Here is a 22,840-nt window from a genome sequence, read left to right on the forward strand (position 1 = left end):
AATAACTAGGAGCTATGGATGCTGAAGCAATGGGGCTTGTTTGCTGGAATAACTAGAGGAGCTATGGATGGTGATCCTATGGGGCTTTTTCGCTGGAATAACTAGGAGCTATGGATGGTGACCCTATGGGGCTTGTTCGCTGGAATAACTAGGAGCTATGGATGGTAAAGCTATGGGGCTTATTCGCTGGAATAACTAGGAGCTATGGATGGTGATGCTATGGGGCTTGTTTGCTGGAATAACTAGAGGAGCTATGGATGGTGATCTTATGAGGCTTTTTCACTGGAATAACTAGAGGAGCTATGGATGGTGACCCTATGGAGCTTGTTCGCAGGAATAACTAGGAGCTATGGATGGTTACACTATGGGGCTTGTTCGCTGGAATAACTAGAAGCTATGGATGGTGAAGCTATGGGGCATGTTCGCTGGAATAACTAGGAGCTATGGATGGTGAAGCTATGGGGCTTGTTCGCTGGAATAACTAGGAGCTATGGATGCTGAAGCTATGGGGCTTGTTTGCTGGAATAACTAGAGGAGCTATGGATGGTGAGGCTATGGGGCTTGTTTGCTGGAATAACTAGGAGCTATGGATGGTGACCCTATGGGGCTTGTTTGCTGGAATAACTAGAGGAGCTATGGATGGTGACCCTATGGGGCTTGTTCGCTGGAATAACTAGAGGAGCTATGGATGGTGACCCTATGGGGCTTGTTCGCTGGAATAACTAGGAGCTATGGATGGTGAAGCTATGTGGCTTATTCGCTGGAATAACTAGGAGCTATGGATGGTGAAGCTATGGGGCTTGTTCGCTGGAATAACTAGAGGAGCTATGGATGGTGACCCTATGGGGCTTGTTCGCTGGAATAACTAGAGGAGCTATGGATGGTGACCCTATGGGGCTTGTTCGCTGGAATAACTAGAGGAGCTATGGATGGTGAAGCTATGGGGCTTGTTTGCTGGAATAACTTGGAGCTTTGGATGGTGATGCTATGGATGTGTGAGGAGTCCTCGGGGGGGAAGTCCCAAGACAGTACACTCCTGCAAGGCTAAAAACCTGTAGCATCTTTCCCTTCACCTGCTACAGAGTCCAGGACTTCAGCCTACACTACATTGACAGACTGGGGTGCAGCTGGCCCTGCTGCTATCCTAAGATGGGGACGTCCAGCCCTTGGATTGGCTGACGTTCTGGTACTACATCTCTGAGCACCCCAGCATCTAGTGAAGGAGATTTTATCTGTGCCTATTTATGGGGTTTATACATTCCATTCATAGCTTAGTTTAAATATCTAATAATATTTAATGATGAAAAGACAGACCATATAAACATGCTGTGTTATGTATCGTACAATGTTATATTGCATTATGCTTATGAATGTTTTAACTCTATATATAACTGTATGTGTATATCAAAGTGTTTTGTGTCTACATATATTGAATAAAAATACTTCAATAATTGTTTTTACCTCTAGACAGTTGACAAACAGCAGATATACTTCCATGGTATCTTCACTGGTTAGAAAGGTATTTCTCCGTATTTTGTTTAAGTAATTATCTGCGTATACCATTATTTCATAAAAGCTAAAACGAACAGAGAAAAAAGGAACATTAAAATCAAGCAAAGAAAATTGTTGACTTCTTCCCTATTCACAATGCAACCAACTTAAATATTTAGCTCTGGCCTCTTATTAGCAGCAAAGGATATTTTAAGGAGTCACGTCATTTTATTGATACATAGTGTTTCGCCCTCTGCTGGCTTATAATATTAGTGCTCAACTCTACATGGTCGCTGGAGTGAATCCTTCTCTATCACTGATTGTTCACTGAGATAACTATCTTTTCACTCCAGTTCAGAATAGAAAATATAGAGAAAGAAACCTTCCTCTGAATTGTTGATTAGATCAGCGTGCAAGAATCACCCTGTCTCCTCTTTAATCTTCCATTAAAACCACAGAGATTTTAAATAAAGTTGTACTGCAGCTGTACACCCTTCCCAACTCTGTGATGTTATAAGGAAGCATAGCTGAAGCTTCACTTGTACAAGATCTTGTATGGCGCTTACATGTTTTAGATCAAGGCTGAAAGGGACTGTGCCATAGCTTTCCATTAGAGAGTGTGTACAGGACGGGGTGTACTTGTGCAGAATATATGGGGTAATCCTTAAAAAGAGAACTGATATAAATTCAAGATGGATTTCAAATCTAAGGCCAAAATAGTTTAACTGCAAAAGGTCTCCAATCAGATATGCTTTTAGTTCGGCTACTTTGGCGTTGAATTTGAAATCCACTTTGAATTTCTGACAATTCTCACTTCAGGAGAAGAATAAAGAACTCTCCAACACAGCGAAGCAGTAATGAATACGGGCACGGAGGAGCCGTGAATGATTTGCTGTATGGCACGTGAGCTACATCCTAAGGACACAAAACAGTCACAACATCACTGCTAATGTTACATCTAGGTTAATGTCCCCTTTCATCATGTGAATATAAATAGAAGGATTACGGATTACTAGCAGCATTGAGTGATGCAGCCTTCTGCTATCAGTTACTGTCACACCACTTTCTAGTCATCTTACTTTATGTAATTTACTTCCCTTAGTTTTTATTACAATTTCCAAGATTGTAGAAATATGCCTTGTTCGGTCTATGTGCTATATAATTCCATAGATAGATGATGATTCATAATCAGATAGATTAACATACAGACAAGCATGCAGAAGCCGGCTTTTGGTTTCCCGACTCATTTTACTCAGAGAGGAAACATATATTGTACCATTTATGATACTTAGCATGTACAAACACAAAACCCATGCTTTCTGATCAGCACTTATTTTCTAGGCTCTCCATTTACCTGTACTTTAGCAGTAACTTCAAAATGACAGAGCGGATTACCGGCGTTTTGTCAATGGCTTCATCAAATGGGGAAAGGGTTTTCGTATAAGTCCTTGAACCTTTGGAGAAGGAGAAGGTAAAAAAAGAAAATGAAAATCAGACCATTTACCAAGAAGGAGAGAAGGATTTACACCGACTGACACAGGGCTCTCACCGCTTTGGCCTGTGGGACTCTCCTTGGTAGTGAAGAGTAAAGAGAGGAGATTATCAATGACCTCTCTGTCAGGAGGAGTGTTGTCTTTAAAACACAGGGTACAAATGATATCAATAAAGAACGCATTGCATTGCTGCCTAAATCGAACATTTTTCTTAATGGCGTTCCTGAAAAAGATAAATATGTGGTTTTATTTTTAATAATTATTTTTTCAGTTAAGGTCACATCACAGAGTCTATTACAAAACCCAATAAAGAAATTTACTGGCTGCCGTTAAAGCCTCGAGCTGGTATTTAATGTTCATTTCTGATATTAACTACTATCACCCGACAGGGCTGTATGTCTAAAACACAACTTAACGTAGGAATAACAATTCTATGTGTACAAAGGTTTGGGATACAGTGGGTATACTACGAAAATAAAACAAAACACATAGTGATCTAACGTAATATTACACAATAAAATCAATACCAATTGCACTCACAAGATGTTGGGTAAAAGAGCACCTTAAAGATCTAAAAAGCCAGAAATCTTTTCCACTCTCCTTCCTCCACTGTGTTCAAAGCAACAGGGATGTCAATCGCCAGGATTAGATTAAAAAAAGGAATTTTATTGAGGCATAAAATAAGCCCATAAAATATACAAATGTATAAAAAGTATTTTATCTACTTTATATACATGTGCATATTTTATGGGCTTATTTTATGTACACATGTATCTAGTTTACACATGTATCTAGTTCTAAGTAAGGGGGCTATTGGGAAAGGCCTCCTGGGAAGCTGCATTGTGTTATGTTATACTACACTTTACACTCATTGGTGTAGGGGTGGTGTGTATATAGGAATAATAATTACCTGATATTCTCCGATACGACGATGGGGTCGTTCTCGGGCACGTCAGCTTTACACAGTGGACAGATGTTTCTATCAGGCCTCAGCCATTGTTTTAAACAAGACTGGCAAAATATATGGTCACATTTAAGGCAGACTGGCTCCTTGGGGTCTTCATGGCAGATCAGGCAAAACGGCACTCCAAATCTATAAAAATATAGTCAGATATTACTGGCAGATAGTAGTGATAGAATCGAGATCAAACTTAGAATATGCCTGATCTGTGACTCCTCCCCAGATTTGTGCCAATTAACAGGTACAAAAGAGCAGACATTAATCTGATTTTATATTTTACCTGGACGTCGATTTCCCAACTTCCTCTCTGCACCTTTGAAGAACATCTATGACAGCCATGAATGGGTCTATGGTTTTTAAATCTGTAAAATTCTCTAAAGCCTTTAAAAGAGAGCAGAAATTAATTGCCTTTTTAAACAGGATTTAATTCATTTTAATTAACGGGAAAAAAAAAAAGTGATACTTTCCTGGATACATTGTGTATTTATCGGAGTCATATTTCTAAATGAATACATTGTTCATGTTCGAACATTTGGAAATTGCCAACTGTTTACGGCATAGAAGAGATTATTAACAGTATGTGGGTTTCATGAACAGGTCCACCAAGTGGCTAATTAAACTGACAATAGACTGGTTTATTTTTCAAACACTGTTTATATAATGCAACTGTTTTATAAATTGGGACGTGTTTGCAAACCCTGAGAGAAGGACATTGATTGTTTTTAAAGGTGAAAACGGCGTGTTTAAGTCCTTGAATTTTCTCTAACCACAAACTCAAAGAAAGGAAAAAAAGACCAGTTCATTAATTCATTGTTTAGTTAATGGACGTGTTTAGCCATATAATTGTGCTCTCCTGATGGCCTGGTGTCACTAGAAGGAAGCTGGGTGATCAAAGCTTGGCTGGTGATGTTTGGTTGCTCTTTCATTAAATCTCAATTTTTGTTCCACAATTTAGGGAAACCTGATATTTTTATATATTAAAATGTAACAGATAATTTATATCCCACATTTGTATTGTTTCTATATTAATGAATGTCCGGATACAGTGTTCACGTAATGATATCATATAATATATATTATATAAAAGACAATCTTGGAGGATATCAGGACTGCCAACTCAATCAGAGGAAAACTATATAAACGTATTGATATACATGTATAAACAGAGGAAAATAGGTGTGTGGATATAAATAGTAAATTCTGTGATAGTGTATCTTACAATATAGATCAGTGAAAACCATTTTATTATGGTATGATACCGAATATGCATGTGCTTATATTATCGCCTTGAATATAAGATACCAGTGTGGTAAAGGGATCAATATTGAGTGTGTATGTATGAATGTATGTGTGTCTACATACATACACACAGCTTCTATTTTTCACTCTTGACACGCTCTCTATACCAATATTAAAAGAATCAACTTAATACCTGATATATTATTAATCCCTTAAGGACCAAACTTCTGGAATAAAAGGGAATCATGACATGTCACACATGTCATGTGTCCTTAAGGGGTTAACACACTTAATACCTGAAATATTATTACCAAACTTAATACCTGATATATTATTACCAAACTTAATACCTGAAATGTTATTACAAAACTTAATACCTGATGTGTTTATGGAGGTTCCACTGAGATCCTATCAAGCAATATCATATGGTTACATATATTATTCCATATACCGGTAGTTATATGAACTATCTAAAAAACATTGTGCACATTGCATTGTTACAAGGTATACTTTAGTTAAACTCTTCTCCTGACATTATTTCCCCTTTGAGAAACAAGCTAAGCACTGAAACACATTAGGAGTAGGCTAGACATTGAGAGTCAGAGAAATAATTACACAAAGAGCATAAAAACACAGGTAAGTATGACGGAAGGCAATATTCTGAATGATTGCATAATTTAAAAGTCACTGTAATCATGAGGCCATTACCGGCGTTGCTGTACTTAAACCAAACTGAACGGAAGGAGTCAAAATTAGAGCAACTTCAAAATAACAAAGCAACATTATCCAGGCTCTATTACAATGAAACCAAGACCATGAAGAATTCAATGCAGAAAATAAACGTTTGACTTAGGCTCCTATTAAAAGGTATGCAGGTAGAAAATGAAAAATGTAAAATTGATCTGCAAAGACTAAAATAGCACTTCACAGGCTTAGCCCTTCATCAAATCCTAAACAAGAAATGAGAAGGAGGAGGATCCAAATACTCTAGGATCAATATCGGGGGAAGCATATAAATCAGGCATATAGGAACGTGTACATCAAAGGCGCCATGAAAATATTATCAATGCATTAAAAAACTTTAAAACTTTTTATAATTTTATTCTGTTTGTTTTTACCTTGCCAAGGTATATGGTATTTACTTCTAACAGCTCCTTCATCTCCGAACCCTGAACATTATTTCCCAGCAGAACGTGTTCTACGAATAACGCCATGGAGTACAGACCGTTCCACATACATCTGCAGAGACAAAATATGCAATCACAGACCAGTCTGCTTTCAATAGGTCTTCCAAACGCCTTGTGATACTGAAACGTCTCTTCAAACAGGAAACGCAGCCACCAAGCGCATTACTTTATAAGACTATTAGTTAATGAATAAAACAGACAATTCCAATATATAGAGAAAAAAATACATTTACATTGTGACTACTTTGGGCTCCTACTGAGTACATTTTGTGATGAAAAATAAATTACTCAAAATGAAATAAAAAAAGACATCAGAAAAGAGAGAAAAAACTAAACAAACACATCTCAGCACATAATGGGCTTTAATTTAAGGGGGAACAGTTCTTTGCTCCTAAATGCAGCATTATGTTGAGTCACTGTCCCAGGATGCCTCAGGTGCTTGCATGCATAGGAATTTAAAGGGACATTAAAGGCACCCAGACCACTTCAGCTCATTGAAGAGGTCTGGGTGCTGTGTCCCTTTTGCACCTAGTGCTGCAATAACATTGCAGTTACAGAGAAAGTGCAATACTTACATTGCAGCTCTAAGTCTGCCCACAATGGCTGTCTACCAGTTGAAATGGACCTTTGGTCAGTTATCGCACTCCGCATGAGGACCTCCAGCGGCAGATTTTTCCCCATAGGAAAGCATTGATGCATGCATGCGCATTAGTTCTTCTTCGCCAGATGAGGAGCATGGGCGGAGCCTGACCGAACGCCGAGGGACATCTGCGCTGGATTCAGGTAAGCGACTAAAGGGGTTTTAACCCCTTCAGCGCTGAGGGAGTGGCGGACCTTAGAAATCTATAGTGCCAGGAAAACGGCTTTGTTTTCCTGGCACTGCAGGATCCCTTTAAGAACTTAGCAGTACCAATCGCTAACTTCCCATTTCACCTTGATTCTTCCAATGCCATACCTGATTTCAGTGATCCCTGGCACACACAGCTGGCTCTGTCCCTGCAGATAGTTTTCAGAACAGATAAGTTCGATTGGCATTTGCACATTTTTCACTTGCCGCAGCCAGGCCTGTGGGTTCGGTGTCATTAGAGAATCTTTCAGCATTTCTAAGCAGGCAATAGTGGCATAAATATCAACAACCTGGGAACAATACACAAAGTCAGGATTGAGAACACAAAGCTGCTCTGCTAAACCGAAAAAAAAAACCAAAAAACAAATCTTAGACATTACTTTAAATCATATCTTTAACAAAAATATCAACAACCTGGGAACAATACACAAAGTCAGTATTGAGAACACAAAGCTGCTCTGCTAAACCGAAAAAAAAAACCCAAAACAAACCCTAGACATTACTTTAAATCATATCTTTAACAAAAATATCAACAACCTGGGAACAATACACACAGTCAGGATTGAGAACACAAAGCAGCTCTGCTAAACCGAAACCCCCCCCAAAAAACAAACCTTAGACATTACTTTAAATCATATCTTTAACAAAAGTGAATACAAATATACAAACATAAGTCCTGTGCTTAAACTCCCATTATTCCTGGGCGGCAGCAATGACTAAAATACAAATCAGCCCCAATACATCCAATAAAAACCAAATAAAGTAATCTGCACACTTCCCAAACCCCTACGCATATGTAAATAATTGGAGTGTTCTAGTATCACTCCAATGGCCATTAGATTGTAAGCCCACCTGCCAAGTCAAAGCAAACCTCTTACGTGGGTCCTACAGTGACTGTTCACCTTGCTGCTTTCAACTTCAGGTAAAAAAAAAATCTCTTATGAGACAGAGAGGGGTCATTTTTTTAGACCCCTACACACTTATTAACCCTTAACAGGGAACACATGGGGTGGGCGGCAGCATTGTTACATGGCTGTGTGATACAAAAGGTAAATACAAATACAAAAAAATAAGTCCTGCACATGGGCAGCAGCAATGACTATAGAACCAGAGTAGTAGGAGTATTTTTGGTGTATTTGCTTTTGAATCACACAGCTATGTTACAATGCTGATGCCCATCCCATGCGTTCCCTATTGAGGATTAATAAATGTATAGGGGTTTAGAAAAATATCCCTCTCTGTCTACTTAGAGATTTTTTACCGGAAGCTGGAAGGTGAATGGTTAGTGTAGGACTCGACGTGGCAGGAGAGCTTACACTCCTGTGATACTAAAAACCTCCAGTTATTTAAATGTGGATAGGAATTTGGGAAAGTGCGCAAGTAAGTATTTTCTTTGGCTTTTAACAAACGTGAGCCTCGTTTTAAGAATAATTCTAGGAATTAATTTAATGCAGAAATGTAGACTAAAACCATACCATAAAGTATTATATCTTGCATACTTTTCCCTCCCCCTCTATCACACAGTGAGTAGACAAGCAGGGAATTTAAATTGATCAGATCTGATCAGCATCAGTCTCTTAATAAGGGTTACTGTTAGATAGCGCTTCTTAACCTCTGGCTAAGGGCCCAACGGGACAAGTGCCCATGTCATTTCCGTGCTCTCCAGTGATGGGAACAGGCACATCGTACTCATCAGTCCATGGCTACCCACAATTAAAGGGGCACTGTGGGCACTATAAACATTGAATCTCATTGAATTGGATACAGTGCCTGGAGTCCCCTCTGAATTTTGGTTCCCACTGAGGATGTGACTGATGCAGACATGTAGTATGTGGCGGCTGATCTCTCTGTTCTGTAATTTCACCTCACAGTATGAATTTCTGTCATCAGCCAAATCCCAAACACATTTTCAATCTGTCTTAATAAAGACAGTTTTTATCTCCATATTTCAGGCCGTAGGCATTGCATTTGTTGTTCAACGTTGATGACGGAGATGGCTTTATCAATAAAGAAGACATGTAGAAGATTTAAACAGTGATTTTGTCTGCCCAGAAAATCCCCGACACCCTTTATGTTCTCCATGTCTCCGCCTGCATCTTACCATCTGGCCTTTGGCCATCATCGAGTCTTCCTCTCCAGCTTTTTGAACAAGATATTCCATGACAGAGGGATTGAGGGCCAGAATTCGAGACAGAGTTTGCAGCCTGTGTTGAAACTTATGATAAGCAAGATGCACCCATGGAAGAGTCCGCTCTCTGATGTCTTCAGACGGTTTGAGCTCCTCGATACACAATGAAACAGCACTTTCCATAAGCTGTAAAATAGAATAGGAATCTTATCGTTGGTATGGTAGATCTACAGCAGAAAATCCACATCTAAGAAATCCATTTGGCTGCTTGATGTAATACCACATTAACTACAACAGATGATAACCAATCAGCCAGACTAAATGTTTTATCAAAGGTTGTAAGATTAACACACAGTCACATCTGGTGGAAAGCACTGGGAACAGGCTGGGATTACTGTAAGGCAGCACAAGCAGAGGGGTGCAAAATACCCGCTCAGGAAATTTCCCAATGGGCCGTACTAGCCTAGGGCTGCGTGAGGCTTCTTTGTGGCCACTAGAGGACAATTGTGGAGTAGGGAAGACGCCATGATCAGCACAGGCAGTACCTACCTACCTCTGAGCAATGAGCCAGCAAAGCTCCCTGGGCGAGCTCTGAGCAATGAGCCAGCAAAGCTCGCTGGGCGAGCTCTGAGCAATGAGCCATTAAAGTTTACTGGGCGAGCTCTGAGCAATGAGCCATTAAAGTTTAATGGGCGAGCTCTGAGCAATGAGCCAGCAAAGCTCCCTGGGCGAGCTCTGAGCAAGCAAAGCTCCCTGGGCGAGCTCTGAGCAATGAGCAAGCAAAGCTCCCTGGGCGAGCTCTGAGCAATGAGCTATTCATGCTCCCTGGGCGAGCTCTGAGCAATGAGCCAGCAAAGCGCCTTGGGTGAGCTCTGAGCCATTAAAGTTTACTGGGCGAGCTCTGAGCAATGAGCAAGCAAAGCGCCTTGGGCGAGCTCTGAGCAATAAGCCATTAAATATTACTGGGCGAGCTCTGAGCAATGAGCCATTAAAGTTTACTGGGCGAGCTCTGAGCAATGAGCCAGCAAAGCTCCCTGGGCGAGCTCTGAGCAATGAGCAATTAAAGTTTACTGGGCGAGCTCTGAGCAATGAGCCATTAAAGTTTACTGGGCGAGCTCTGAGCAATGAGCAAGCAAAGCTCCCTGGGCGAGCTCTGAGCAATGAGCCATTAAAGTTTACTGGGCGAGCTCTGAGCAATGAGCAAGCAAAGCTCCCTGGGTGAGCTCTGAGCAATGAGCCAGCAAAGCTCCCTGGGCGAGCTCTGAGCAATGAGCCATTAAAGTTTACTGGGCGAGCTCTGAGCAATGAGCCAGCAAAGCTCCCTGGGCGAGCTCTGAGCAATGAGCCATTAAAGTTTACTGGGCGAGCTCTGAGCAATGAGCCAGCAAAGTTTAATGGGCGAGCTCTGAGCAATGAGCCAGCAAAGCTCCCTGGGCGAGCTCTGAGCAATGAGCAAGCAAAGCTCCCTGGGCGAGCTCTGAGCAATGAGCAATTAAAGTTTACTGGGCGAGCTCTGAGTAATGAGCCATTAAAGTTTACTGGGCGAGCTCTGAGCAATGAGCAAGCAAAGCTCCCTGGGCGAGCTCTGAGCAATGAGCAAGCAAAGCTCCCTGGGTGAGCTCTGAGCAATGAGCAAGCAAAGCTCCCTGGGTGAGCTCTGAGCAATGAGCCAGCAAAGCTCCCTGGGCGAGCTCTGAGCAATGAGCCATTAAAGTTTACTGGGCGAGCTCTGAGCAATGAGCCAGCAAAGCTCCCTGGGCGAGCTCTGAGCAATGAGCAAACAAATCTCCCTGGGCGAGCTCTGAGCAATGAGCCAGCAAAGCTCCCTGGGCAAGCTCTGAGCAATGAGCCAGCAAAGCTCCCTGGGTGAGCTCTGAGCAATGAGCCAGCAAAGCTCCCTGGGCGAGCTCTGAGCAATGAGCAAACAAAGCTCCCTGGGTGAACTCTGAGCAATGAGCCAGCAAAGCTCCCTGGGCGAGCTCTGAGCAATGAGCCAGCAAAGCTCCCTGGGCGAGCTCTGAGCAATGAGCCAGCAAAGCTCCCTGGGTGAGCTCTGAGCAATGAGCCAGCAAAGCTCCCTGGGTGAGCTCTGAGCAATGAGCCAGCAAAGCTCCCTGGGTGAGCTCTGAGCAATGAGCCAGCAAAGTTCCCTGGGCACGCTCTGAGCAATGAGCCAGCAAAGCTCCCTGGGCGAGCTCTGAGCAATGAGCAAGCAAAGCTCCCTGGGTGAGCTCTGAGCAATAAGCCATTAAAGTTTACTGGGCGAGCTCTGAGCAATAAGCCATTAAAGTTTACTGGGCGAGCTCTGAGCAATGAGCCATCCATGCTCCCTGGGAGAGCCCTGAGCAATGAGCCATTAAAGCTCCCTGGGTGAGCTCTGAGCAAAGCTCCCTGGCATGGCCCCTAGCCTCTGGCTGATAACTTTATTAAAAAGCACAATCTGCACATTGTATATGGACTGATATGAAGTACACATTGTATATGGACTGATATGAAGTACACATTGTATATGGACTGATATGAAGTACACATTGTATATGGACTGATATGAAGTACACATTGTATATGGACTGATATGAAGTACACATTGTATATGGACTGATATGAAGTACACATTGTTACATTAATCGTACCGTTAGTTCTGTAGCGGAGGACACTCTCATGGACAGAATAATGAAGTCTCTCTTATACAGCAAGAAGACATCATATTGATCTTCATCATTCAGCTCTGAAATGTACTGACACAACGGGCCTTTGCCATAGATATGTAAGAATTTGTCTTCAACATCTGGAGAAAGAAGCAAGTGGGGACATGAGCCGAGATCATACAGAATGACTGCTACATCGCCCCCTAGGGTATAATTCACACCACTACAAGCAATGCTCACACTCTACCTTGAGGATTGGTAATTTGTGCCTGAGCCCATATTCCTTCCAAATAGTCTTTTATTCTCCAGCTGAAAGGCATCAGATTCCTGTTCCAGAGGCCGAGGTTCATGTTGTTTTTCACTGGGATGGTGTTATTTTGAGATCTGGAAACAAAGAACAAAAGGAGAGGAACGGAAGATAAGTTCATCTACTTCACTGAGTAAGCTGACTGCAGCCATCCAGCCATGCCGTGGGCAATAATGCAATAAATTCCCTGGCCGGCCTCGTCACATTTATGAAAGAAAACTAGCATGCTTTGCAAATTACTGGAATTATAGGCTATGGTTTATTCATAACACTATACAACGTGCAAGGAACAGAAGTTGTTGTGGTGCTTGGAATGTCCCTTTAATTCACATTATTTACATACTAAACTAAAAACACACACTACACCAGCTGAATAATTTGATTGGGAAGGGAATATTGCATGTAATCAGTGAAAAGAATACAATGTCTTTGTTCAATCCACAATATAATTGTAATTGTCGTACTACAACTGGCATTAAAATTACCTTGTTTCATTGCGGTTGTAGGATATATTTAAAAAGTTTTCATTACAGAAAATAGACATCCACAGAGATTTGACATAATCAGGGACTTGCGGATCCACTAAATTGTCCAAGTTGGCATCGGAGTCCACGATGGAGAGGAGATGAGACAAAATTGGGGTTACTGCGGTCTGAACACGTTTCCATAGGGTTTGTCTGGAAATGGAAAGATAATAAGATATATTTTTTATGAAAACCCCCAAAATTGTAGTCAGTCGGTGGAAACATTTAGTCCAAAGCAGAAGTAAGGATAAAAATTTGTCTTTTTACTGCGCTGTCAGTGAAGACCTTGTTGCCAACAACAGAGCAACACTTCGGAAAACAGCTTCAAAGACAAACTGCATTTAACAAACACCATATATAACTGTCACAGAATATTTTATAAAAAATGGGTATAGGATCAGCGCTGAGTGATCTAAAGGGAAAGAAACAAGTAAAAAGCTGCAACCTATGGGTATGAGGTTCCCTCTAATGTCCTCAAAGAAGAAATGACAAAAACACAATAATAGGTCTCTCTATACAGAAAAAGGTAAATAAATAGATATATAGTACTCACAGATGATAAAAGTATAAGCAAAGAATAAAAATAAATATGTACGTAATAGTCCCGATATATAGTAGGCTTCTTGTGGGTTCCAATAGGCTCGTAGAGACTTGAGTATATAATGTATTCAATGAGAAGCTGGATCTTCTATAGCTTGGGAAATCTTGACTCAATGATGGACATGCAAATGAAAAAACAGAGAGACTCCAATAGTGCAAACTGTGTTTGAGTAAATAAAATAAGATTAATATTAGGTAGGTATTTCACTCACCTATTCGAGAGCATATACTCGCTCAAGTGTGATTAGCATTCAGTGGCGTTTGCCCCCCCACTGGTGGGATACAGGTGTAGATAAATCCTCGGTATGAAAGAGAAATAAAACCCAAATTTAGTGCTCACTGTATTTGTAATAAAAATGAGTATGAAAAGTAGAAAAAGTACTCACATTTGTATGAGCAGGATATACTGCTCAATATGATGGCGTGGGTGGTATATTCCCCACCTAGGATTCTTTGGACGGCTGTCAGCTCCAAAGTGACATGTGACCAGGTAGAAAAATAAATTAAAATAAAGATATAAAATAAAAGGTATATGGCAAGTAAATAGTAAAAGAGCCAATATTCCTTTATTAGTATAGTAAAAATATATAAAAAATAGCCCAAACGCGTTTCGCCACACAGGGCTTTATCAACTGTCAATAATAAAAATCAACCTGGTACATAAATGCTTATTTAAACTTAGAAGATACATGATTATTCAAATTTTGGCGCCAAAATGACGTCATCAATACAGTGAGAATAATACAAAGATATTAAAAAACATAAATATAACAAGAGCATAATTTAGTGAATAAAAGTATAACTAAAAACTTTGTTGTAACTAAAAACGAGTATTACTGTAGATGAATAGAAATAAAATAGATAGTCATGTGATCGCGAGCTGCCGCGATCACATGGTACATCCCAATGCCTAATGCATTGGGATGTACCATGTGATCGCGGCAGCTCGCAATCACATGACTATCTATTTTATTTCATGGTACATCCCAATGCCTAATGCATTGGGATGTACCATGTGATCGCGGCAGCTCGCGATCACATGACTATTTTATTTCTATTCATCTACAGTAATACTCGTTTTTAGTTACAACAAAGTTTTTAGTTATACTTTTATTCACTAAATTATGCTCGTTATATTTATGTTTTTTAATATCTTTGTATTATTCTCACTGTATTGATGACGTCATTTTGGCGCCAAAATTTGAATAATCATGTATCTTCTAAGTTTATATAAGCATTTATGTACCAGGTTGATTTTTATTATTGCCAGTTGATAAAGCCCTGTGTGGCGAAACGCGTTTTGGCTATTTTTATATATTTTTACTATACTAATAAAGGAATATTGGCTCTTTTACTATTTACTTGCCATATACCTTTTATTTTATATCTTTATTTTAATTTATTTTTCTACCTGCTCACACATCACTTTGGAGCTGACAGCCGTCCAAAGAATCCTAGGTGGGGATTATACCACCCACGCCATCATATTGAGCAGTATATCCTGCTCATACAAATGTGAGTACTTTTTCTACTTTTCAGACTCATTTTTATTACAAATACAGTGAGCACTATATTTGGCTTTTATTTCTCTTTCATACCGAGGATTTATCTACACTTATATCCCACCAGTTGGGGGCAAACGCCACTGAATGCTAATCACACATGAGCGAGTATATGCTCTCGAATAGGTGAGTGAAATACCTACCTAATATTTATCTTATTTTATTTACTCAAACACAGTTTGCACTATTGGAGTCTCTCTGTTTTTTCATTTGCATGTCCATCATTGAGTCAAGATTTCCCAAGCTATAGAAGATCCAGCTTCTCATTGAATACATTATAAACTCAAGTCTCCACGAGCCTATTGGAACCCACAAGAAGCCTACTATATATCGGGTCTATTATGTACATATTTATTTTTATTCTTTTATACTTTTATCATATGTGAGTACTATATATCTATTTATTTACCTTTTTCTGTATAGCGCGACCTATTATTGTGTTTTTGACAGAATATTTTATCTTCACATTTGTCTTCCTCTTGCATTCAATTTCATAAAACGGCATCTACAGAGAATACACTGTGTAGAGCACCTCTTCTCCATCCCTTCCTGGTGGATATAAACAGCATTTTTGTCAAGTTTGATTTATGCTAGCCATTTTCAATAATCAATTATTATATTATGGATAATGTTTGCTATTTGACACTATGATATCATACTTTTTCTATTTTCTTTAAAACTTATTTGAAATTAATTTTGCACTTTGGGTTGTTATACCTGAATGTTCCAGCTTCCTGCAAAGCATTGGGGTTTGATGCTTCCCGTACAACCCACTCCTCTGCCCCATATCCAACTTTTTCCTGATCTTTCAGCATACTGTGAAGACGAGCTTTTAACATTTTCAAGAAAGAGACTGTGGGAAAAAAAATAAAAATTCAATATAGCATAGAACTACAACTGAGAACATTCTGCATATGTTCATTGCAGGTTATTTACAGAACACAAAATACAGAGAAGACTGATGTGTGCCGTGCCTTGCATCTGGTCCCGTGAGCTCAAAAGATCTATCAGTATTTCGACTCTTCTGGTACTGCGACTGGTCACGTTCTCTGCATCCCTGAGCATCCCTATAGCGTTCTGCACACAGCTCCGGATCAGAATAGTGGTGTCTAGAATCTACAAAAAGCAAACAAATACACAATAAACAATTAACTGCAAGATTTCTTGAACAGGTCACTACCAGAATCAAGCATAAACTTTTTTAAATTCCGAGATACTTTGCAAAATTAAATTTAGCCCATAAAGTCTTGCTCACTCTCAGTTATACTCTAGCAATTATTAACAGCCTGAAGAGGAACATGTTTATTTGCCAGAAGGCACTGGTCACCCATTTAATAATTGCACGTGAGCTGAAAATGTCAACTCAACCCTCCATCCAAACAGTAAAGGAAGTTTTAATGGGTGATACCAATTCCTACAGTCAGGGAGTGGGCAGGCATGAATAAACTCTACCATTTCACGGTCAGCATTACATTAGCAGTTCAGAGATTGTTATATATTGCTATTTTAAACACCTATATTTTATAAGCACAGAAGTTAACTGTATTTACTGTGTGTTGTCATTATGCACAAATGCAGACATTTTTACATTCTGTTGCAGTATTTTTTTTTGGAAATTGTACTGTTAGTAATGCCTTCAGGGTCCTTACAAACACAAAGATTAGAAATATACAAATATAGAAATATTCTTAAACAAATATAAGAAAAGTATTTGGCCATTTTTGAAATCTATTTTTCTCAGATCTACTGTATGTGGAATTTATTTTATTTTTTTCCACTTTTTTACCAAGATTAACGAATAAGTGAAGAAAAAAATTATGTAAATTTATATCATTTACACGTTTACGTTTATCTGCAAATTTACCTCCACATTAAATTGCTGTGTTATGATATGTTTATATGCTTGCAATACATTCATTGAATAAAATAAATATTTTTTTCAATCAAAAAGTGCTGGGCAGTGAAGTGGTGTAATCAATATATATAAAGTTATTGAAATCATTTTTTTTAATCTCTGGCCATATAAGGACACATAAGAAGACCCTAGTGATATAAACCCACATTTCAGATTGTTCATGGTACCATCTGTTCTTTACCGATCAGGCACGCATACCAAATATGAATAGAAACATAAAGTATGTAATATTCTACAGGGGGTTAATTGAACAATTAGCCCCAGTTAGAGGCTGTGTGTGTTAGTTTCACCCTCCAATCAGGCACCGTAAACACAATTTGTAATCTCCATACCCGTTATCGAGGTGTTTTGATTGCATGTTTGAAGAAAAGATGATTGATTTTGTATTCTAATGAGCAATACAAAACATTAGTCAGCTGGGAAAAAAATAGCATTTGCTCCAAAATATTAACAGCTTTGATCGCAGCTTTGAAAAGTTGTACTTAAAAATATATAAATGTCTACAGTACTGTTAAAATACAGAAAAAACAAACAAACAAACAAACATACATCATTAGGATTGAATGAGGGTGTTTGTCTGTAGATGTCTCGGTTTGATTCATTGACGATGTCAATTTCCATTTCTTGGTTTTCTGTCTCTTTCTCTGCGTTTGGCTCGATTTCCATGACATCATTGGTTTCATCATCATCTATCATTTCAATTTCATTGGCATCCAATCCCGGGTTCTTTTCAGATTGCGTTCCAACTTGTTGGTCAACCTCTTCTTCAATCAGAAAAGGAAAAATATATTAACGTTTTTCTCTTCACATAGTGTATGTTAAAACCCATCACTGTTCAAGCTCGTGAACTCACCTTGGAACAGTTGGCTTATTGTGAGATTTTGTAGCGCAGTTACATCAGAAACCATATCCTTGGATTTCCTCAAGTCGTCAATGTGTATGGACCTCCAGAGTCCTGTTGGTGAGATATTATATGGTGGTGACTTGTTATGAATGGATGAAGACAGGCCCGAGAGAAAATGCCAACCCCAGAATCTCTTGCTCCAATAAAAATGAATATGTTTTGATTTTTTCTGGGACTATAAAGATATGTCCCATGACTCTCTCATGTAAATGTTTCTTATCTTAACCCCATAAGGACCAAACTTCTGGAATTAAAGGGAATCATGACATGTCACACATGTCATGTGTCCTTAAGGGGTTAAAGGGTTACTCCAAGCCCATGACTGCTTCATCGATTTGAAGGGGTCATGGTGCCTGGAGTCTGTATGTGTGCAACATTTCCCATTTTTCCCCCCTCTGCTGCCAGAATAAAAGTCCTGGATGGCTAATGTGAATCCTGTCCAAATGTGGTGTCCGATGCCAATGCACACAGCTTGCTGGCGCCCAACAGCCAGTGGAGGCACAGAGTCAGTGTTTTACCCCTGATTTTCCAGTTACAATGTTACCAAACACGGAACACTGCCCACTAAGCATTAGATGTTGTTTTTGTGTTTTGTCGGCAAGTGAAAATGAGCAGCCACCCCAAGTTTTGTAGACTGCATGTGTTTGTGGCTGATTTCATATGATATGGTAGCAATACACACACACACACACACACACATATATATATTCATAATCTATTTGCATAACAGCAAATATTATTTGGTTATATCATTGCTTAAAGGACTTTGGCGGGTACAGTCAGTAGGTATTTATTATTGTGAGTAATCCATTAATAAAAATTCAAGGAGATTTTACCTCCGCGGAAGCCGACATATGATGTCCCACCGTGCATTCTGGGAAGCTTGGTTATAAAATAGACAAAGATGGAAACATCTTCGAGGTTCACCTTGTTAATTTCATTTACTGTAGAATATCTAAAGAGAAAAACAATGGAAATATACGGAAAAAAAGTGAATATATAGATTATGAACACATCACATATTTTGTAAAAACAGGCATTGAGATTCACACATATAGATAGTGATGGCAGGTGATGCACAGAGAGAAATGGTTTTAACAAGAATATGAAAAGATGGGATTAACATGTTAAAGGGACATTCCAGACCCCTATGCGGTGTGAATAAGGTCTCCTATTTTTTTTAATTTTGAATAAAGTAGAGATTTCAATAGATAGTCACTTTTATAAATTAACCGTGTTACACTCCCTGGCTGTCAATCAGACACCCAGTCCTGTTACTTCCTGGTGTGTTTAGCTCAGTGGAGATAAACTTAAGAGGCAGCAATTGTCCAGAGCCCCTGCCTTGCAAAGACTTCTCATTGAGCTGCATTGGGAAGTCTATGATTGGACAGACACAGAAAGTCTGGGCAGGGTTAGAAGGGGAGGGCTTGTAAAGGCTGCAGACAAGAGACTGCACCACTTGCAAGTTGTTTTCAGATATTACCCCTATGATAAAACGCATTATTAAATGCATTCAAGTATTTATTTAGGGTATATTTATATGTTTGTTTTTCTGAGGAGTTTATTTTATATGGGCTATTACACTGTAAAGGTGCAGCTTTTGACTTGATACATATATTTATATATATATATATTTTATGGTCTTTTTGTATAATTCACAGATTTCTTAGACATATTTTACTGCCTCTTTACCTGTTTTTGTTTATTTATTTTTTTGTATATCTACTAAACAGTGATTTTCATTTATTTTGTATTTGGAGTGTCCCTTAAAGTCAGTTCTAAAAAGTGGTCCAGAAATGTGAAGGGTGAGTTGTTACCAACCGGGATGTGCCTGCTGGTTGTACTGGTTTCCATGGTGATTTCCCCATATTTAGAACTTAACACCATAATTTAAAACAGAACACTTTGATACATTTTCCCGTTAATTCCACTTTGTTTCTGTAAAAAACTGCACTGTCAATATTTTTCTTTGGAAAGTTCTTTCTTGACAGCAACTCTCTGAACTTCTATTTTTACACTTGGAACTGAGAGCAGATAATCTGGAAAAACAGGGAATCTGTCCCCCCACTCCCTGCGCCCCCCCCCCCCCCCCCACCCACCCTAAAAAAAGAGAGACATACGAAAATAAACCTTACTTTGCAGAAGCAACAAGATGAGCTCCTTCCGAACCTTCTTCAAAGTCTGTCTGTATGATCAGTATTTGATTTCCAGTGGAACCTTCGAGAAATCCCCTAATTTAAACAATATACAGTGTGTTCAATAGAGGTCAGCATGATCTAATAAAACCACATTTTGGGATTAGCTGCCTCTACATTAAACGAAACGGTCAACATGATCAGAAGATGACTCCATTGTGTTAATGTTAATAAAGTATATAAAAACAAGTTTTTATGCCGAAAATTTAAATTATTTCAGATATTTCATTTCTAATTATTATTTGTAACTATGCATTATTAAAAAGTCTAGATAAGATTACGATTTAGAAAGATTGGTTGTGGCAAATAAAACATATAAAGATAAACCAAGAAAAATAAACATAAACTATGCTAAACTCTTTATTAAACATTTAACATGCTTTCTACTGTGGGTACGGTCAGTCTTCCATTGTCACCTTTACTTGGAGTAATTTTAATTGTTTATATAAGTAAAAAAAATATCGAAAAAAAAAACACAATGGCAAATGAAGGCAAGGCAGTAATGCAGAAATATTGGGAAAGGAACACAATTTACACAAACTATATAATTAAACTATATTAAAAATGACAGTGATTTATATACATAGCCCCCCTGTTTTCAGAGGTTCAAAAATAACTGGTAAAATTAACATAATCCTAAATAAATCATCATTCTTAAAGGAACACTATAGCCACCCAGACCATGCCATCTCGTTGAAGTGGTCTGAGTGCAGTGCCCCTGTCCCCTTAACCCTGCAATGTAAAATAATGCACTTTTCGGGAAACTGAAATTACAATGCAGGGTTAACGCGACCTTGAGTGGCCGGCTTCCAGAGGTCAAGGTCGAGTTAACCTTTTCTGGGCTTTTCTGGTGCCTGATGGGGTTTTACTCCATTAAATGACATTGGGCAACCCCACGCTTTGCATGAGAACATCTTCAAATTCCCTTCAGGAAAGTATTCATTCCATAATGCAGAACTTGCATTAGGAGCCCCCACCGCTGTGATGTTGCAAGAGGAGGAGACCTAGACAATGTTGAGGGAGCCTCAAGCACTGAAAAGAGGTAAGTGTAAAAAGGGTTTTTAACCATATGATGCTGGGGACCTATTAAATTAGAGAAAGGGACATTAACGCGTTAGGGATACAGGTTTGTATTGTGAACCCTATAGTGTTAAAGTAATACTTGGTTCAAAATCCTCTGCAGTGAATGATGTAGCGGTTCTACATTGCTGCCTGGTTGTGGGTCCTTCTGCCTTACGCTTGGTCTTCAGAGACTGGAAGACATGTTCAGTTGGGTTGAGGTCCAGTAACTGACTCGGCCAGTGAAGAATATTTATTTTCTTTCTGGTTTTAACTGTATGTTTTAGGCCATTGTCCCGCTATACCGGGAAGCCCTGGTTTTGCAGTATTCGGCTGAGTCAGAGTAGATAGTATAGCCACGTACACCACAGAATTTGTCTACCTGCTTTTGTCAATGGTCATATCAATAAACCAAGTGACTCAGTTCAACTGGCTGCAATACATGCCCATGCCTTGACACGGCCTCCACAACATTCCACAGATTAGGAGATATTCTTGATCTTAGTTTCATCTGTACAAGGAATATGGTTCTAGAGATGGGCAGGGTTGCTGATGAGGTTTTTGGCAAAGTTCTATCTTGGCTTAAATATTATTACCAGCAGTTTACACCTTCTGGTAAACCCTCTGTGTATTTATTCCCATAAAGTCTTATTATCTCTAGACTCAGAGTGATCAGCAGAATGTCCCTTCTTTCTAGGAATGCACCAATTTGCTATTTGTCTGCTCCTATTCTCTCATTGGTCGGGGTTTTGCCATCGAATAATGGTCTGTTGTATGTACACAGACAGCTTTTTAGATGATATATCAATAGTTCTTAGAAACAACTTCCAAATGTAAAAATCGGAATTCTAGAATTAACTCCAGAAACTTAAACTGCATCATTGGTAATGAAATGATGAATGAACAGACCACATCTGATTACAAATTCTTGCCCAACCATTTGAAAGGAGGGCACTACTTATACAAAGTGATGTAACTTCTATCACTTCTAAAGGATTTTGATGTAAATACCCTCAAATTAAAGCTCTTGAATGGAATATTGATTTGTTTCCAATTCATTGTGGTGATGTTTAGAGTGAAAATTATGACAAGCGTCCAAATGCTGTGTTTAACAAAATCTTTAAATCCAAAAACGGATTACACTCACAGTTATATGTTTTGTGCAGGTTACTGGATTTTTTTTAATACCGCTTTTTGTCGAAAAGCCTTGTAAAGCAATCTTTCAGGAACAATACAATTTATAATTCATACACAAACTTGAAATACATATTAATTTGACATAAATCCTGCACAATACCAATTCCTAACCTGCATCATTTAAAGTTGGAACAGCAGCGATTTACCTTATTTTTCTCAAGAAGGAATATTCTGTGTCAAACTGCTGCAGAGACAGCACTTCAATGTTTTCAACCTGGCTCTGTAATCCAACTTCTAATAACTTCTTGTCGGCCGATGTAAGGAGGCGTGAAAAGGTTGTGATCTTAGTAAAAGAAAATGTATGTTTGTCATTGGAAAAAATAAAATGTTCATGATAAAATAACGTGAGCCTGATTAGAAGTTATTTTATCCCTCTAACTTTATAAGGAATAGTACAAATTCACCTATGTATGAGAATACTGCTTATTGCAGCAGTGGTTATGTTGTCTAGAGAGCGCATGCACTGTTAAAGAATGTTTTTATATAAACCATGGCTCTTCACTGCTTCCACAGCCTGCACCCATCTCGTACACATCAATAATGGAGAACTGACAATGGGTTAGCCCAGCGCTCTCAGTCAATC

The 22,840-nt window shown here is 39.0% G+C and overlaps 1 protein-coding gene across 4 annotated transcripts in view; it reads right to left on the reverse strand.

The window, feature by feature from the left end:
* The window catches only part of RNF213 (ring finger protein 213), a 182,375-nt gene that overhangs the window by 55,789 nt on the left and 103,746 nt on the right, over positions 1-22,840 (reverse strand). For 3 of the 4 annotated variants that reach the window (XM_063456333.1, XM_063456331.1, XM_063456330.1), the window contains 18 exons: positions 22,404-22,540; positions 19,942-20,037; positions 18,643-18,761; positions 17,756-17,857; positions 17,452-17,666; positions 15,962-16,103; positions 15,705-15,840; positions 12,787-12,978; positions 12,242-12,378; positions 11,980-12,134; positions 9,320-9,532; positions 7,327-7,508; positions 6,303-6,423; positions 4,226-4,326; positions 3,895-4,077; positions 3,041-3,207; positions 2,846-2,945; positions 1,462-1,576 (listed from right to left, as the gene is read on the reverse strand). In XM_063456333.1, the coding sequence (XP_063312403.1) occupies positions 1,462-1,576; positions 2,846-2,945; positions 3,041-3,207; positions 3,895-4,077; positions 4,226-4,326; positions 6,303-6,423; positions 7,327-7,508; positions 9,320-9,532; positions 11,980-12,134; positions 12,242-12,378; positions 12,787-12,978; positions 15,705-15,840; positions 15,962-16,103; positions 17,452-17,666; positions 17,756-17,857; positions 18,643-18,761; positions 19,942-20,037; positions 22,404-22,540 (2,613 nt within the window). The remainder of the gene's footprint in view (positions 1-1,461; positions 1,577-2,845; positions 2,946-3,040; positions 3,208-3,894; positions 4,078-4,225; positions 4,327-6,302; positions 6,424-7,326; positions 7,509-9,319; positions 9,533-11,979; positions 12,135-12,241; positions 12,379-12,786; positions 12,979-15,704; positions 15,841-15,961; positions 16,104-17,451; positions 17,667-17,755; positions 17,858-18,642; positions 18,762-19,941; positions 20,038-22,403; positions 22,541-22,840) is intronic. The other variant, XM_063456332.1, reaches the window with a different exon arrangement.

Source organism: Pelobates fuscus, chromosome 5 (assembly GCF_036172605.1).
Source record: "Pelobates fuscus isolate aPelFus1 chromosome 5, aPelFus1.pri, whole genome shotgun sequence".
In the NCBI taxonomy this organism is placed as follows: Eukaryota; Metazoa; Chordata; class Amphibia; order Anura; family Pelobatidae; genus Pelobates; species Pelobates fuscus.